The sequence below is a fragment of the Ptychodera flava genome, chromosome 9 (assembly GCF_041260155.1).
Source record: "Ptychodera flava strain L36383 chromosome 9, AS_Pfla_20210202, whole genome shotgun sequence".
In the NCBI taxonomy this organism is placed as follows: domain Eukaryota; kingdom Metazoa; phylum Hemichordata; class Enteropneusta; family Ptychoderidae; genus Ptychodera; species Ptychodera flava.
In genome coordinates this window covers 38,453,992-38,472,546 of record NC_091936.1, presented here as the reverse complement: position 1 = coordinate 38,472,546, position 18,555 = coordinate 38,453,992, and the positions used below count along the sequence as shown (strand labels likewise).

The 18,555-nt window shown below is 38.6% G+C and overlaps 1 protein-coding gene across 9 annotated transcripts in view; it reads left to right on the top strand.

The window, feature by feature from the left end:
* LOC139140916 (PDF receptor-like) overlaps nucleotides 1-18,555 on the top strand; it is a 141,986-nt gene that overhangs the window by 73,604 nt on the left and 49,827 nt on the right. For all 9 annotated transcript variants that reach the window (XM_070710406.1, XM_070710399.1, XM_070710407.1 and 6 more), the window contains one exon: nucleotides 17,068-17,185. In XM_070710406.1, the coding sequence (XP_070566507.1) occupies nucleotides 17,131-17,185 (55 nt within the window). In that variant the 5' untranslated portion in view covers nucleotides 17,068-17,130. The remainder of the gene's footprint in view (nucleotides 1-17,067; nucleotides 17,186-18,555) is intronic.

The window sequence follows — 18,555 nt, the reverse complement described above, 5'->3', positions numbered from 1 at the left end:
AAGGATATTTTTTAGTACACCTTTACTCTTGGCACGTCAAGTGTGTGCAGCCTCGGAAGTCTTACAAATGACTGAAGTTACGACGTTTCTTAGATATTGGTTCGATATTATGGCTTGGTTCTCCCCTTTTACAAGATGGTGTAAAGGTCACTTATGGGTCTTTCAAGCGTTTGTGAGAACACAATATGTAGACAATAAAGGATACCCAGCGACGGGTACACAACGAGGTTTTGACCAGAACATGAAGCATATGCACGAGCGATAAGGAGTTTAAATGGACTGAACAGGCTAAAACAGAGTGGTGTGCCCGTTGATGAGGTGGTTTATTGCCCATAACAGTCTATTGACATTCTGATGTGAAACGTTAAAACATGGATTTACATCTTAGCTCGCGCGCGTTCCTATTGTGTTATATTGCGAATACTGTACTGTTATTTCTCCGTGTCGACTAATCATGCAGATTGCTGCCTTTGAGCCATCGATATACTGGTATGATATAGTAGTTGATAAAAACCTGTGGGTATTGTAAAAATTTTGCAATGGACAGCATCAGATATGTCTTCCGCAGAAAAAGATTGAGCTGTAGCTGTTGCGCATAATACTTATGGATAACTGAAATCAGATAATAAAATCTGCAGTTATAAATCTTTAAGCGATAGAGCTGTAAACTATATTAATCACATTTTATTCATACATGGTGGATGATTTTTGTTGGGTCATAATTATATTACACACCAGTGTTCGATTTCAATCCTGAATGTGCTGACAGTATGCCTACTTAGTGTTCATTTTTCATGTATTGTGTTAACCAAATTGACTCCTACAACAAATACTGGTAAAGATCCTAAAACATTCCAGTTACACTTCTTGTAAAGGACGCTACCAACGGAAAAGAAATTTTTGTTTCGTTGAATCTGGTGGGTGATAATCTGAAATGACAACGAAAGTTGCTCCGTTTCCAATTTCCATCATCAATATCATTGTCATGCGTTGTTGTTTGGAGTGAAAGGTCGTTGGCCTCTTGTCTCGTCATTTTGCCAAATATAAATATGACAGATAAAAATATATACTCTAGGTAAACCTTGGATCAAGGTTGGTATAGTTTGTACGTGCTAGTGAATGCCACTGTGTTGGCAATAATGGCAAAAAGTATTTTGCAAGATCAATACGCTGTAAGTAACAACAAAGACCCTCGAAAACAAACGTTGGAAACTTGATCAGATTATTTTTCTTTGTAGTAAACGGGAACACAAAGTGGTCACCTTTAACTCGTTCGAGTGAACTGTGCGCAATAAGTCGCGGACTACCCATGGGTAGTGCAATATTAGCCAATTCAATTGATTAGGGTGAGAATCCAAATAGTTATTTTCTCCGAACCTTCCCAAAAGACTTGGAAGGAGAATCTATTTTGAAAAAATGTATTCGATACGCGGTATTGCAGTGCTAGATCTCAGTATAAAATTTCAAGATTTTGTCTTTCTTCATAAAAGAACTATCCAAAAAGTGCAAACTCAGCAGGTTTTTTTGAGCTTCTGATCACTGCAACATTTCGAAATCTTCATTTAAGCGGAAATTCGTATAAAGCAATATGAGCTCCATTAACCACAGGTATGCATTGCTTTGCGATGTATCTCGAAAAGTAAGTTGGAAACACCGATTTGTCTCTCGATATGTCTCACTGTCACCTATATGCAATTGTGAAGAAGCTAGCGATAGTCATCCATCTTAACGCATCGAAGTGCATTCAGCAATTCTTGATGTCGGTGTCTGTCCATTAACGTTGCTTTCCCAACATGTTAACTATCACCATACCTTAGTGACAGCGTAACGTACAGTAATGCGTTCAAATACTAAAATGGTCAGTGATGTTCATTTTGTCGCGTGTAAGTTCCGAGGAAAAGGATAAAGATAGCTTTCAATGTCATGAAATATCTTCGCAAAATAACCATCAGTAACACGATTGGAACTAATTGGGATAATTGGATTTTCATATTTTGCAAATTTCTCAAAAGTGATAGGTGTCATATAGCTGAATGTTGCAATATCGCAAATTACTCATAAAAACAAGTGTGTAATACAAAAAGAAAAGCAGATGAGATAACATTTGTAGATAAAATCTACATTACCCCGGTACTTCACTATCCAATTATCCCAAATTAGTTCCAATCGTGTTCAGTGCAAATTATGTCTATCATGAATTTAATGACAGTCAAACATAATCTCGCTGTACCGGTCATAAATGTGTGTAGTCGGAGAGAGAAACCATTAACTATTTAGCACATTTCTGTCAGATATTAAAATATACGTCATCCCTTTCTTTGTCTGTTACATCGGTAAGGGTTGCCAAGGAGACATGTTTTTCGGAACCCCTTTTTCGGAATACAAGATTCTTACCCAGCTTACCCATGATAACTTTGGCAATGATCCCAAATTGGCACAGACAATGCCTAAAGAGAACGACCTTGTCCCGTACAAAGAACTGCTGGCAGAGGCACTTTGTAGAAGAAGTGTTTTTTTTCTGTGGCAGAACTCGTGACATTTTTGCTGTTTTTTTCGTTATCCAAGGGAACAGCAAGGCTTTCTTGAGGTTGGTTTAAATAATGACATGTGCACATCCTAGAAAGTAATTTTGACATATCCAGCATTAGTATATGATCAAAACGTGGACGCAATCAAAATAGTGCGAGTATTAGTATGTAAATCGCTCATTTTGTTTGTAAACTGACAATTGATATCGGAGACAGGTACAGAAGGCAAGAACACAACTAATGGATCGAGTGAAACTGATGCAAATTGATCGTCTTTCCTGAAACCGTATAAAATAGAGTTTTATGTGCATGATACTAAAAATGGAAAATGCCAAAGAGATATTACTCCTTCTTTGAAAATGTCAGCGTGGTTCCTGATAAATCCTTGGCATTTTCAGGTCAAATATATTTTCATGCGGAAATCAAAGAAAGGCACAGATTTTAAAGACATCATTGCGAATTTGAGAATGAATTTGAATGTTAAATTTGCACGAGTTACGCGATACATTTTGCGGCCTGGCCGGTCTTTTTTTTTCTGGTTTGGAAGGAGAAAACGTTTGTGTGAATCAGCTTTAAATTCTTGGTGTTAATGGTTGTTGAATGTCAATACTGTAAATGCAGTACTAGTCACTCTTGTGTGACGAGTTCTGCCGATGTGCGCAGCAAAATCGACTATTGAAATTTGATTGGGCGCAGCCCCTGATTTCTAACATGCGATTTTCAATATTTGGATTGACCCGACCGAGTTTACTTCTAATGAACTCGCTAGACAACGGGCAGACAGGACACGCCTTAACGCCGCGCCGCTACTGACGAATTCTCTGTGGCTGTCAAAAAAACCCAAAAAAAACCGCGCCATCTTCATCTGCTCACGTGATACTTTCTGAATTACAACAGTTATGTATTTGCGTAGCTGGCGCAAAGATATTCATAAGTTTATAAGGCTTTCCACTTGGTGATAGTTTCATCAAGGCACTCCTTCAGTCAGAAAAGAGTCCTGATATATTCAAAGTCACATTAAAAGTTTGAAAGGGGCTTGTCAGAATGGTGGGAACCACGACTTTTCATTCTCTACCATTTGTAGTCATGAGGGCGGGAACATTGCAGAATGCGACAGTGTTCGACCTCTGTGGCATTGGCGTGTTAATACAGGCTTGATCATAATACGTCGAACTTTCAAGAATTGCTGCAGTCTTTTATCAATCCCTATTATTTTTCGATGAAGAATGCATTTCTAAAAGAAAACTCGTTAGCTAGAAAACTTTGCCTATCCTATTTTCAAGAATGATAGCGACGTACCGTATGTATTTCCGAAAACAAGAAGATGGACATTTTTAAATGAAAACTGTAGCCAATGAGCTTTGAAACTTAATATGTTCAACAGATATGATTGGTTGGCAAGTATCGCTTACCGTGTGTCTAACTTGGCCGTCCGACTTGTGACTCGAGCTCGAAGTCAGTACCAGAAATGAAAAACAGAAAAATCTAAATGTCCTGTTCTGCACCAAATTTCGACATTCGATGCACTCCAAGCATATTATGAGGATGTATCTTTGTTCGCTTTCACTTATATAAATACGTTCTGATCTCGAGCTATTATGTATTAAGTTCTCTGGAATCTTCATCAAACATCACCTGGCCGAGTAATGCACGGCGTTTGATGTAATGTTATCCGTTCGTAATGCCTGACCTAAAACGACGCCTAAAGAAGAAAAATTTGACCATATTTAAGTACTGTTTCTTCGATTTTTATATGAAAATTTGGTTGGTCTTAAAATGCCACGGATTATGGTATGTACTTTATGTTGCGCACGCGCTTTTGCAAAACTTTTACAGAATTTCTACAACCGCGACTTACTGCTTGCAGCTAGTAACGTTCTACCATGTGATTGTATCACTTTCCAATGTCTCCAGTCTGACATCACTCATTTCACATACTACATGCTTAATGAGGATCGTTTAAATATTAACCAATAGAGCTTCAAAGTATTAGTGAAAAGGTGCCCATTCGTTTCTTTACTACACTCAGAATTAGAATGCTCCCAATAAAAGATGATAAGGACACATTAGAATGATTACACGTTTCCAATTTCCCGTGTAAGTAATCAACATTTTTGCGAGGGTCTTTACAATAGATTAAAAACACACAACGGAAATCGGAAGAAATTAGCGGACACGGTAGATTGCAATCCGTCTCGCATCAAATATCCGTTCTGAGTTACCCTAACGTTATATGTCGCCAAAATAAACAGCTTGTACAGCTAGGGGAAGATGGGCATAACGTGTTCACTGCTGCGAGAGCCGAGAATGTAGCGCCCCTTGTGAATTGAATGGGTGAGTAACACTATGGAGTATGGAACAGGTGCAGGCCAGAGCTGTTTCATGCGAAAGGTCTATCGTCCACTCTCGACTTGTGAAAACGCGGACATTATCTCTCCCATGGTACGTCGTATCAGCGATTCACGAATTATTATGGCACCATAACTCAAGCTATCACAATTCACAATGGACGTGACCTTGCGTCAGCGCACATCTATCGTCAGTCAAGGTCACCTGCAACATACGCCGTTGACGTCACCGCTGGGCTACACAGCTATCGGTTGCTCTGTGCTGCTGGGCAGGCAAGCAGGTGCCAATACGAATCAATTTAATCCGGGAAATAAATTCACGGCGGAATTCAGTGAAGTCGTTCTAACCGATTTTGCTGTAAAGATAACTTTAATCGGATTCTCTGTGAAAGGCAAATCCATTGACGACTTTAACAAATGTGGGCAGTATTCCTCCCATGGTACACCATATCCACTGCAAACGAATTATTACGATACCACAACTAAAGCCTTTGATATCCACGAGGCGGTAATATTTCAGATTACTTTTGCTGTATTTGACGGCGCTATTTTGTTTGTTGTTGCTGACTTAAAGATCAGTTTCGAAAAAACCCTTGGCTATGTGAAGACATTTAAATCTCTTGAGAATTAGTCCTACCGGAATTACACAATCAGTAAAAAGAGGCATACATTTGTGTTCGAAAAGATCCTTTTGAAAAAAAAAGTTCCATTAAAAATTTCTCGATCACCTTTGTATTCTAAATTTGGGCTTCGATGATAAAGTAATTATTTTGGTGATGGTTTCATCCATCCCTGAAATTTCAATTTTTTGTATATTCACATAACTTGCCCTGTTTTTATCGAAAACAACAACGAAATTTGATATGCCTATATAAGTTCCACACGAGGAATTCTCTCCTTGGCAACCAGACAAAGATAGATGACATCAGTTCATATTGATTTACTACCGAGACGTACGTTACGTGTCTCTATTTACCTCCCTCAAGACGTGGTGACAACGCGAAGTCGCCAAGTACCCCGACAGGTCGAACTGGATCATCCTATGCAGCTCTTGTATTCCACTTGACATATTGGAATTTCCGCCCACTTGATAGAGTGATCATTCTCCCATTTGACAAATGCCAATATACCTCACAATAGTGTACTAAACCATTATAGGTCAATAAAATCGTGTCGTGTCATCAATCGGGTGCATAAGGAAGCATTCGTTTTTTTACGGGCGGGGGGGGGGGGGGTCGGTGGAACTTGGGCGACAAATGAAATGTAAAAGCGACCCCCTCCAAATCAAATTTCTAAAATTGGACCCCCGAATTCATCAATTGTAAAATGTGAACCCCCATAAAATTCATCAGATTTGATTCATTAACCCTTCGCACCCTATGGCCCTGGGCTGAAAAATTAGGCTCTTCAAAAGTGTTTGCAACAAAAAGAATTACCCACCCCAATTTTCATGCACAAAAAACAGCGACCCTCCCCCAGATGTCACAGTCCGTATCAATGATATCTTGATTGACTTATATTTTCTCATTTGACCTTTGAACTTTCAAAGAACCCTTTTTGAACTTTACAAATAATCACTGGGTGAAATTCCAATATCATATTGGTTTTTCAGATCCGCTCTTTCAAATATAATATTCTCGTCACGTACACTTATATTAATTGTTAAGCTTTTTAAAGCACAGATTTTTACAGGTAGTTTTGTATCGTAAAAAAATATACAAAGTTTCCTCAGAGACAAGATAGTGAATCTACATTTCGATGAAATTCCAAACTCAAATTTCTTGCTCACACATTCACCGGTAACTACCCTAGTCTGATCAAGTGCATTAATATCAATAATCAAGGGTCTATAAATACACAGATTTAGCTGGTTTTGTATTTAAAAGAAATTATTCATAGTTTCTCATGGACTACTCATAGATTATGTATTGCGGATGAATCAACATTTCGGTGAAATTCCAAAGTCAAATTTCTTTTCCATAACTCCATACAAACCTTTGTAAAATTTGACCCCCTTCCAATCATCGATTGCAAAATTTGACCCACTGAAAACAGTTTCGTAAAAGTCGACCCCCCGGATTTCCACCGATCCCCCCTCCCTGTAAAAAACGAATGCTCCCTAATGGACAGGCAAACAGATAGACAGACGGATAGACAACCATACATACAGGACTACGCACAAAGGCAGACACAGACACACAGACATGTATATGCATACATATTTTGTCATAATATATGCCTATATATGCCCATATATATGCTGTAATATGCTATGTAGGCCTATACCTATATATATGCCTTATGCCTATATATATATATATATATATATATATATATATATATATATATCACACAAAATGTATACAACAAGTCCCCTGCCCTTTCACCAATTATATATATATATATATATATATATATATATATATATATATATATATATATATATATAATTATCGATATATATATCGACTTTAGACTTACAGAAATATGACAGATAACTTCTGAAGGTGTATACTTTCTGGGTCATATAAACTCGCGCGAGACTACATCGTTTAGGAACGGTCCAACAGTGTTGGAATTATAGCGGCTAGACCTGATTCCTGTATAGGCTCAGTAAGTACAAAAAGTAGGCATCTATCTGACACAGCCACAGTTACTTTGAAGGAAGAAAGCTGTCTGTGTTATCGTCTCGATTGGTTCGTCTGTGATCGATCAAAATTGCTTTGAATCGATGATGCTATTGACCTATCCTCGGGCGATAGTGTAGATTTCGAGAGCCCCATTTTTTTCTTTTTGTTCTATTGTAGTTTTGTTGTGGCATTTATGCAATGTTCACTAACCATGCTCATACACTGGCGTCCTTTTTAGCCCTATTAGACTAGTGTAGGGATGAGCTTTTAACGCAGCAAGCTGACGGGCAAATTAGACTGTCAAGCCATCCATGTCTCTCTTGTAATCTGTATTCATGTCGTAGCTTCAATCAGTGGATCTCCTGCGCAATTTATCGCCATAAGCTGACTCAGTACAAAGTAATAATGATGCATATTTCAGCGCACTTCTTTCGCCTCCAATAAGCAAAATCGTATAGCTTTGAAGCTATCAGCAAGAACGTTTATAGTGATGGGTACACAGAAGAACCAACGAAGGTTCGTCCCTTTTCTGATCAGACATATACGCAAGAAAGGCGTCTTGGGTATGTCGTGTGCAAAACAACTTCGATTCGAGACTCACAATTGGTGAAAGGGCAGGGGACTTGTTCCCGGGAATAAACGAGACAAGCCTGCAGAGAAACTTTAGATTGAAGGTGAGGGCTAAAATCTGGACAAGAATCGACAAGATATCCTCCGACATTTGAAAACGAACGGGGTTTAGGAAATTTTTGGGGTTTTGGATGAACTGAAACAGCCTGAGGTTTTATACGATTCGATATCGGTTTCATGTATGTCAGTTTATGGAACATCGACTGTTGAGTGTTTTGCTCATCGATGGGTTTTGAAATTTCGGTCAGCGCAGCGCTGCTCAGCCCCGGGGATTCAACTACATTTTATGAACATTAATTTGTGCGTAGGTTTGCTTCGAAAACTGTTCTATATCTTACAAGAAGGGGGTCGTTGGAACTGCGATTGTGCTACTTTCTTGTTTACAAACAATGTACTTGATGCGTGTAACTACAAAAGTTTACAAATAACACAATTGGAACTAATTTGGGATAATTGGATTTTCATATTTTGCAAATTTCTCAAAAGTGATAGCTGTCATATAGCTGAATGTTGCAATATCGCAAATTACTCATAAAAACAAGTGTGTAATGTAAAAAGAAAAGCAGATAGGGTAAAAAGAAAAGCAGATAGGATAACATTTTTAGATTAAATCGACATTACTTCATCATCCAATTATCCTAAATTAGTTCCAATCGTGTTAAATGTGCATTTTGACAAACACGATTTAACTTTAATGGATCGTCAACGTACCTTGGGTACAGTGTGTACACTGGTCGTATAGGTCCCATGTAACCTTTTGGGTTAGTTCGACCACAGTCACCTGTGGTCTATTCCGCCATGCTTCTATGCGCCCCATAGACGTGTGTACATATGCCTGATATGTACACACGTCTATTGGGCGCGTAGGCGCAAAGCGGAATGTACCACAGTTGACTGTGGTTCGACGACCCACCCCTCTCTCTTATTCCTTTGTGGTAGACAGAACGATACATTAAACTCAATACTCGAACAGCGCCATCGTCAGCTGTCACTTTCCACGCGTAACCTGCGCTGACAGATCCACTCATCTATTACAAATATCTCCCGCGGTGTCGTTTTGGAAATACGAAAGGTATTCAGTTGTTTGCAAACGTGCCGGCGTGATCTGGCCTTGGACACGGACTTTCGACTCGTTAATGTAGAACGTAATCGCCGTATATCTGCAATCGAAACGGTCGTTCTGAGAAAACCCAGTCAATCATCATACACCACGGTGCCTGTCTCCGACTTCGCGTTGAGAAACGTCGACAGGACAAAGCTTTTAAGGTAACTCTGAAAGGTGTCTCGACTTTTGTGAAATACGATAGTGCTATTTCAGAGCGTAGTGTTTAAACTCAATGGGACTCGCTCTTCCACTCGCCTAGCAGGTAAGGGACTTCACATGTCGCATTCTCAGGCTGTCTAATTATGCAGTTGTCGTAGCAGAACCTTTAAGATTAGTGAAAGGAGTGTATGTAAAATCTCCGTCAACTAAAATTTGCCGTACCATTGACTATACGAAAAGCAGTGGGATCGTCGTGGTGATTGCATGAAAGTTCTTTTAAATATAAATTTATAGGTAGTGGATGAGAGGCAGACACTTCAGCAAAGCGGGGCGTCTACCGAGTAGAACATTAATGCCTTGAAATTTCGTGTTTCATTAGAGTCCTCATAACCCCTACTGGGGATAGAGATATTAGCAGTTGACCTGAACTTGATGAGACGGGGAGACAGGGGAATGAACAGTATGATACAGTAAAGTTACAGATACGCAGACATTGAAACAGACACAGACAGAGAGAATAGTGAGACACTCACTAGAAAGAGGAACATAGCACTTGAGAGAATAAAAAGAAAGGATCATAAACAAAAAGGAAGAGAGAAAGAGAGGGGCGAGACAGGAATAAAAAGAAAGAAAGATGGATAGATTTGGAGGTGCGGGCGAGTCGACAATAAAATGAAAGGAGCTGGCGTCAGAGAGACACAGACAAAGAGATGATTGAATAGATGCTAACGATTTGCATAAAGAAAATAGATGATGACGAATATCATCATGGTGACGTAATTCAAAATAATAATGACTTCAAACTGTTCATAGCATGGGATAATAGTTGTCGGCAGTATTTTAGCCCTCATGCAGTTTGTTAATATACAAAATGATCAGTATGTGGATTGCAAGCTCATTTCTCTACCCACGTGTACCTGACGTGATTTCAGTATTCCTTGAGGTTCTGAAACCTCCAAACAGGTTCACTAAGCAAATGCACTGCCAAACACATCAGGTTCCCATGTTTAAAACAGACTTTAGGAAAGAATCGGTTTTCCCCGCGAACTGTCAAGGACCTGAATAATGTACCCCAAGACCTTGTGACGGCAGACAGAAACACCTGACATTTTTCAGTGCCCAAGCGGCAAATTTCTTGGAATGAGTAGCCTTTAGCAGCTATTTCCGCAGTTTTAGGCCCAGTTGCGCCACAGATCCATGTTTTATCATGTCGCCGTGGCTAGGTTATTGGGAAGACGAAGAAGAAGGTTGCTTTTGACCTTCCACCTTTGATATTATAAATGACGCAATTTCATATGAAGAGAGATCAAAAACCTACTTAATCATCATCATGTTATTAATCCTGTTGCTATTTCGGCATTTCGCTAAGACTGAATTGTAGCACACCAGAGAACGTCAGTTCCCCTATTCGTGGGCCCAGGAACAATAAATAATATTACAGATGTTAATCAAAGGATTATAGATCCTTAGGGCATAGTGATTTGCCCCGCTTTGCAGTTTAAAATGATGACGTGTACCTGTCTGATGAGATAAAACCTCACGTCCAACAAATTGAATCAAAATTACAAAGTTGTTAGCCATGTGTGGCCATGTGATGGAAGAAACTGAAGATGCATTGCCATTTGCACAACGTCATTGTTCTAATTGTGTATTCATTTATTTTTGTTCTGTCTGTTTATTCTGTCGCAAACTTCTAATTTGGCAATAAAAAACTTTGTTTTTTTATTATTTCCTTCACTCTTTCGACGTCCTTGACTTTTTATAGGTAGCTGACGGTTTGTTGGAAACATGGATTCAGGGGCTAATAAAACCTTTGCTTTCAGCCTCCACCCTCCCCTCTCCCCGGAATCGTTACTTCCTCTGAATTTCAATCTCATACAGTGAACTATGCAAACACTGTTAAGTTTTAAGACTTCCCGATTAAGCGAAGTTTTAACGCTCGTTTTCGACGGTCGCCTCAGGAAACTACCGACGCTAGGCAACAACGCTACTGACATGTCTATCGTTAAAAGCGAAAAGTAGAACGCGGCAAGCATCAGCGTGTTTTGTTTAGGTGTCTCGTCCTCCGGTCGGCGGGTGGCAGGGTTTTTACGAAAAGTGGTATTTTTAGGTTCACTTTTGCCGAGTCAATGGGAAATTTAACTGCCTGGTGGGAAAACAGACTCACGTCGTGAGCGACGACTTGATTGAAAGCTTTAACTGCGCCATTTCTACTTTTTATGACTACACCAACTCCACGCTGTTGCATTACAAGGCATTTTTACCTAGGTATTCACGCTCACGTGATTACGCGCTTTAAATAAAATTCTTTGTTTGCCGTCTGCGTGCTGGTAGGTTTTCAGAGAAAATTGAGAAAACAAACACAATGATAACACTATTACAAATAAAAGTACTATTTTCCCGAAGGAAAGCAAATAAAAATTCAGCTAATGTTCGCACACTTGTATTTTTTCTGCTTGTTTTTTTCCCTGCCCGCTGGTAGGTTTTTCAAAAATCCAAGGACGGCAAACAAAGAATTTTCTTAAATGGCCTTACTACGCAATACAACGTTCAACCCATGCAACAGTAATAAAGATCAGCAGTTTCACAGCGAGACATGTAACTAAAATGCTTTTCTGTTTCATTTCATATTGAAACAGCGAGAGGCAGCTTGAAATTTGTCCGACACACTCGGAATGAATCTGCGATTACGATTAAATAAGGTTGTTTCTTGTAGAGACTGTTCAATCAAATTTACCAAATACAATGCAATATGATCAAGACCATTTAATCCGGCTTTAAAATCTATTCATGCTTTCCATATTTCGAAGAAGTGATTTGCGGTTGCTCCCGTACACAGAAAATAATAAGGACATCTTCACGATGATTTCAATATCGCATGTCGAATCCGGATTTCTGTCGGAAACATCAGGTCTCCAGCTCCCTTTTTCGGCTCTGTTCTCCGACGGCTTCGCACGCAACTCGGTATCTACACAATACTCTGTTAGGCTCACTCAAAATTCTAGTGCAATCTTCAATGACCAGAAATACAGTAAGAACTGAATGTGGACTATTCCGTAATTGGTCACAAATCGATATTCCAGGCAGCCCTTTTGAATTTTGCGCCGTCACATACATGCAGGCATACACCTGTCGGGGTTTCAACTTGAAATATGTAAATAGCGAAGTAATTTGATGGAGAATTAGCTTGAGCGATGGCCGTGTAAAAGAGTCTCACACGCACATCTGAACAAGTAGATGTACGGCATGCAAACGAGGTGTGCATATCATATGGGTTATGTTCCACGAACTTTTCTCTTTTTTTTCGATTTGTGCAGACCTGAACGAATATTTAATGTGGCTACTGTAAACTGTGTTTTCGTTTTGGGACATGCGATTTGATGAGTTCACGCGGAGCTTGATTTGTCGTGGATACTGTAAGCAACTATAGCACCACGATCATCTTATCAAACATCTTATCAGTTTGGCATTGAAAAGATAAACAGCGGGGTTGACAGTTCTGTCAGCGACTTTGACAGCGAAAGGAAAAAAAAATGAATGAATGATGAATGTTCTTTGACTTGCAACGAACCGAGATGCGGACGACATCATAATCTAAAAACGTCGCTGATTTATTGAGCAGCAGATGTACCTCGCCGAGAACTGATGGATAGAATACACAGCGCAATCAAAGTACCCCTCTCATAGCTGAATCATGATCAGCTCAATCCTGCCATATACGTCGCTAAGGAGATACCTTCTCATGATTTCCATGTAAAAAAGCTACGCTGCTTTCGACTTTCTGAGTCGTTGCTCTCCTGTCAAGAGGGAGCTTTCATTCTGACGTACGCCCTGCACAGATGGAATTAAATTGCTGTATAATTTGCCCAAACCTTGTAAGTACAGAAAACCGCTTAGACCGTTAGCTCGGTGGGATGCGTCCTTCTTTGAATAACTAGGGATAAATTACGGCATCGTTTTCAAAGAAATCGCCCCTGTCGAAGATGTGAATCCCGCTTACAGCAATGCAGATCACCTGACACGCGAATGAATTCAATCTGATACTGTAGCTACAAACTGAGTAACACAATGATTTATTGCTACCGCACCAAAGGAATATCTAATTTGAGGTAAACCTCCGTGAAAGAAAGCCACTTAACCCATACATACATACATACATACATACATACATACATACATACATACATACATATATGTACTCTATGTATGTATGTATGTATGTATGTATGTATGTATGTATGTATGTATGTATGTATGTATGTATGTATGTATGTATGTATGTATGTATGTATGTAAGTATGTATGTATATACGTCAGTACGTAAGTGTATATATATATATATATATATATATTATAGACATGTATATGATATAAATATATAGTATAAGTATGTATTATGTATACAAATGAGTCTTTGACAAAGATTTGTAAGAAAATGCAAAGTATTCACAAGAGTGAGAAAGATATTGAGCATCAGCTCCACATAATTAGAGATTTATAAATGCACCTAAAATTATTTTTATCAGTTGTGCAAGCTACGGGAAGGTAGAGAGTTAATTCGACCAAATAATTTTAATTGAAAAAAAGTGCAAAATAATCGAATAACACAACTTACGAAATGTTCCTTTAACCATCAGATGTCAATGATTGCGAGACGTAATTTAAATTTCTAAACTCTATTAACCCGTAGTGCTATGAATACCTACTTGAATGGCGTTTTGATTTTCCCTGACTTTGTGAATATTCCTTCAAAACGGCCTCGATGTACGCATTCACCAATTCCCATGCGCAATATTGATACACACCCAAGGTAACAATGCCCGTACGCGATTGTTCGAGATATTAAATCAGATACAGAACATGCAAGATTCTAAAATTAAGGTCCTTGTGACTTGATGAAATTTGAAGATTTCAAAGAACCAACACACTGAAAGTCTTCCCTTTCAAGCATTAAACATCCAAATTCTATTCTGGCCTGGAATACTCAATTTCGCCCCTTCAGAAAAATGCAATCCTCTAAACTCGGCCACTCAGTACTGGAGAATTATTTCATCTCCTAGAAATGACCGTTACCCTATCGCATAGCAAATTAAAACTTATTCTGTATCCGGCCGCCTGCAGCTATTGGTAATTACGTAAAAGTCTATATCAGCCATTTCCTTACCTGACTACGTGGAGGACGATCATTCTATCATATTTCAACAGGGAGGCTCTAAAATAACTCAATTCAGCATAACCATATAGCGTAGATACTATTTTTATATGATTTAGGTCAGTCGCATTTTTCACCATTCGATTTCACCACCCGCCCCTTTTGAAGTTTTACGGCTTCCGTTACAATTTATGAACGGGTTTTCTAGTAACCTAGGTTAAGTGGCGGAAAGAAGCCTTCGTGCTTGTACTTTGCCAATAACGACGGACAAGGATAATGTCTTGTCGTCAACTCACAAACACATTAATATGTATATATATATATATATATATATATATATATATATATATATATATATATATATATATATATATATATATATATATATATATATATATATCGGGACTACTTTCAACTTGACAACTTAAGGATTTAAAAATGATCAAATAATACTGTTTTACCAAATTATGCATAAAAATTTGATAAACCACATAACAGTTGTGGAAATATATTAAGCTTAATGCGCCGTTCGATGATGACAATTGTTCTATTTTTTTCAACAGATTTTCGTCGAATTTGAAAATAAAGCATATGATTGTCATTTGTATGTAAACTAAATAAACTAAATGCATGAAATAATATATTATAGCCCATACCAGGGACTATGAACCCGAAAGTAAGGAGAGCATCAAATGGTCATCCAGCCTCAGGCACATAGTCCCTTGTTTGGGCCATATATATATATATATATATATATATATATATATATATATATATATATATATATATATATATATGTTAATTCATGTGATTAAATCTGCTACTCTGTTGAAGTGTGTGTATATAATATATTTAAGTATATATTATGTATGTATATTATATATGTGCTTGCATGTGTTGAGAAGTGTACGCATCTGTGCGTAATTGTAGAATTTGTCGGTCTGATCATGTGAGTGTGTGTTTCTGTGCAAGTTGAGTGCTCGCGAAATCACGTGTGCACAGACTGAAAACTAATTCATACTAGGTAAAGATGACGAAGTTGTACACTATCATCACACCTCGTCTCAGGTACATAGATTTGAAGTCATTTGAAAGCCAAATATTAAAAATAGACAGGATCGCACATCGCGAATGTGAATTCTAAAGGTAGAGGCCTAATTGCCATGGATTTTACTGCGCAGGTTCTTTAAGATACAAGGGGTTACGATACCAATGTACGATAAGTGTGTTACCTGGAAACGTTGGGAACTTATTTGCAACAAGCTTACATTCAGTCTCCCAGATAATTGAATTTTAAAAACCATACTGAAATATTTGTACAAAAGGCCATTTCAAGTGACAGCTTTAAAGCTATTAGTTTATTGAGTTATTTGATGGACATGGTTTGTGAGAAAAAACTCGCCTGTCGCTCTTGACTTAACGAGGCACCATGCTAAGGCACTGTCATATACCCACTGGCTCAAAATAGAATGTAATAATCTGGCTGACTTCAAATATACTGTCACTAATGCTGTTACAGAGTGTGTCTATTGACAAGAGTTCTAGTTGAATCCCATGTTTTCAAACTCCCAATATGTGTCGCTGAGAATCTATCTGCCTGCAAGACAAGCGTCTACTCGGTCTGTCCTATCGTAACCTTTCATAGAGTGCACTGTATTGTTCACATATAGGTATGTACGCATGCGTGCATTTATGTCTGCCTGTCTGTCTGTCTGTCTGTCTGTCTGTCTGTCTGTCTGTCTGTATGTCTGTATGTATGCATGTATGTATGTTTACATTTTGGTCTTTTGACCTTCCCTTTCAAGGTTGTTCTCATTCTCAAACACACTTCAAATCCACTTCCTTCGGACGAAAACATTTGCGATTTACCTTTAAGGATTTTTTTCAACTTTTGCAATCAAGTTCAATTGTTTTTGATATTTGCCAAGCTATCAACCGATTTCCCTCAAGGACAAGAAAGGATAATAATATTCATGGAGAACAGCGTCTCCACTTCGCTTTATGATACTGCTGATGCGCAGTTGAAGAGCTTGTGAAGCTTCAACAGCATATGAGACTGAAATAGCGCCACCTACGTAGCCGTGAAGCATGGAGCTATTGTATTACTACCGTTCTCCGAGGAGAAGCTTTTATCAAATGGACGGATGGAATTTTCCGTAGCATTGCAAGTGTATTAGACTCCGCATACTCACCTCTGGCTCACTTAGAAAAATCTGTGCAATTATTGTAATATACCCGTCGGTGCACCACGCCTCAAAGCCCGTCCCCTCCTATCTGCAACGAGCCAATCACTGTAAGGCCGTATTTTAGGCGTATTACGTTCGTTCTTTATTTATTTTCTCTCCTTTATGGAGGTCTGGTTATCAGCGGCCTAATAGATATGCCATGTCATGGACCAAATTGCTTTACTTATCGGTGGGTCTCGGAGAAGGGAAGCCAGTTTATGTATATTAGCCGCCTTATTGCGTTACACATCGTTTGATTCCTATCTTCCCGACTTTCCTTTCTGAAACAGAACCTTTGTCGGTTGGATTTCCATTGTGGATGCGACTCCATGGCCCTTTGTTGGACGTAAGAGATGGCAACCCAAGAAGCTTGCACAAGTCTCAACGCTGAACCACCTGTCTCTGGCGGTAAGTAGAACTCAACTAAAAGCAAGCTTTCGCAGTTTCACCGAGCCGGCAGATAATTTTTTTCCCTTCCTTCTCCAACTCGTAATGCTGCAAGGAGAGAATGATGGCAATAGGTTTTGTCGGCGTGAGTTTTATCCTCTTTCCAGTCGAGCGTCCTTCCCGCCATTCGGTTTTTTGATCGTTGTTCTTTGGCCAATGCAATGATGTGAAGTCTTGAGCTGCAATGTACGTTCTTAACCCTTTGATTGCTGTATTTTTTCCCATCAAAATTTCAGTGCAACATTTTACCTATTTTTATAAACTTTTCTGTAATTTTTCTTGTAATTTTGGACCAAATGAACAAAACATTTCATTGGCCACAGTTTTGCATCAAAAATTTGACAAAAATCTGGCAAAAATTGACTGAGGTATATTTTATAAGAGTGACAAAAATTGACTTTGGCGCTCAAAGGGTCAGCAGCTCAGTATAACTGGATAATTTGTTTCACTATTTTTGTTTTGTATGTCAATTTGCAGGTTCTTGTTCGTCTCCCCAAACCACAATAAACTGCCTACTATTTAGATTGCCAACACAACATCTAGACAAGTAGAATACACTGTTATTGCTTACAGTTGAATAATAGTCCGGACCAGAATCCACTTTTCAGAAACAACAAAAGAGTTTGCATATGTACAGGCTGAGTTGACAAGCTGAATACTGTATGTCGCAACAGGCTTTGCGAAGTAGAACAAGAAATGTACTTGACATTAAAAACAAAAAAGTGAAAAAAAATCATCAACATTTATAGCCACTGGTTCTTTAATCTGCATCATAGAAACACGTACAAAGTCTATTGTCTGACCCGGAGTTGAACCGAAATCAGATTGAATTTCCTTGATTTATCGGCAATACCTTAGTGGCGAGGATGATGATTTGTACCGGCCGCTCACTCCACAAATTGAGCCATTAGCTAGACTTTAAGCCGATACGGTTTCCAAGCAAAGTATGACATTAAAACAGATTCATTGTGGATGCCACGAAGAAAGTTGGCTAACATTTTAAAATGGTTCTGTTACATGCGGAATGGTAAGTATACACGGGACATTGAGGATTTAGATGAATACAACATTTTAATGTTAAAGATGATGTACTGTCTCACTCACAGCTACATCGGAAGGCCATGAGCCCGCATGTACCCCTACGAAAATGTTTAAAAAACCCAAAAGTCTCGACAAAAGGAGCAAGCATTGTTTTTGATGCTCATAGTTTTCATTTACTTGCGCTTGACTAGAATTAGTCAAAGATAAACATATCAGTAATTTTACTTTCGATTGTTGTCAGTTGTGTAACCCTTGCCACAAAATGTACAAACCTCATAGTGTCTTAGATT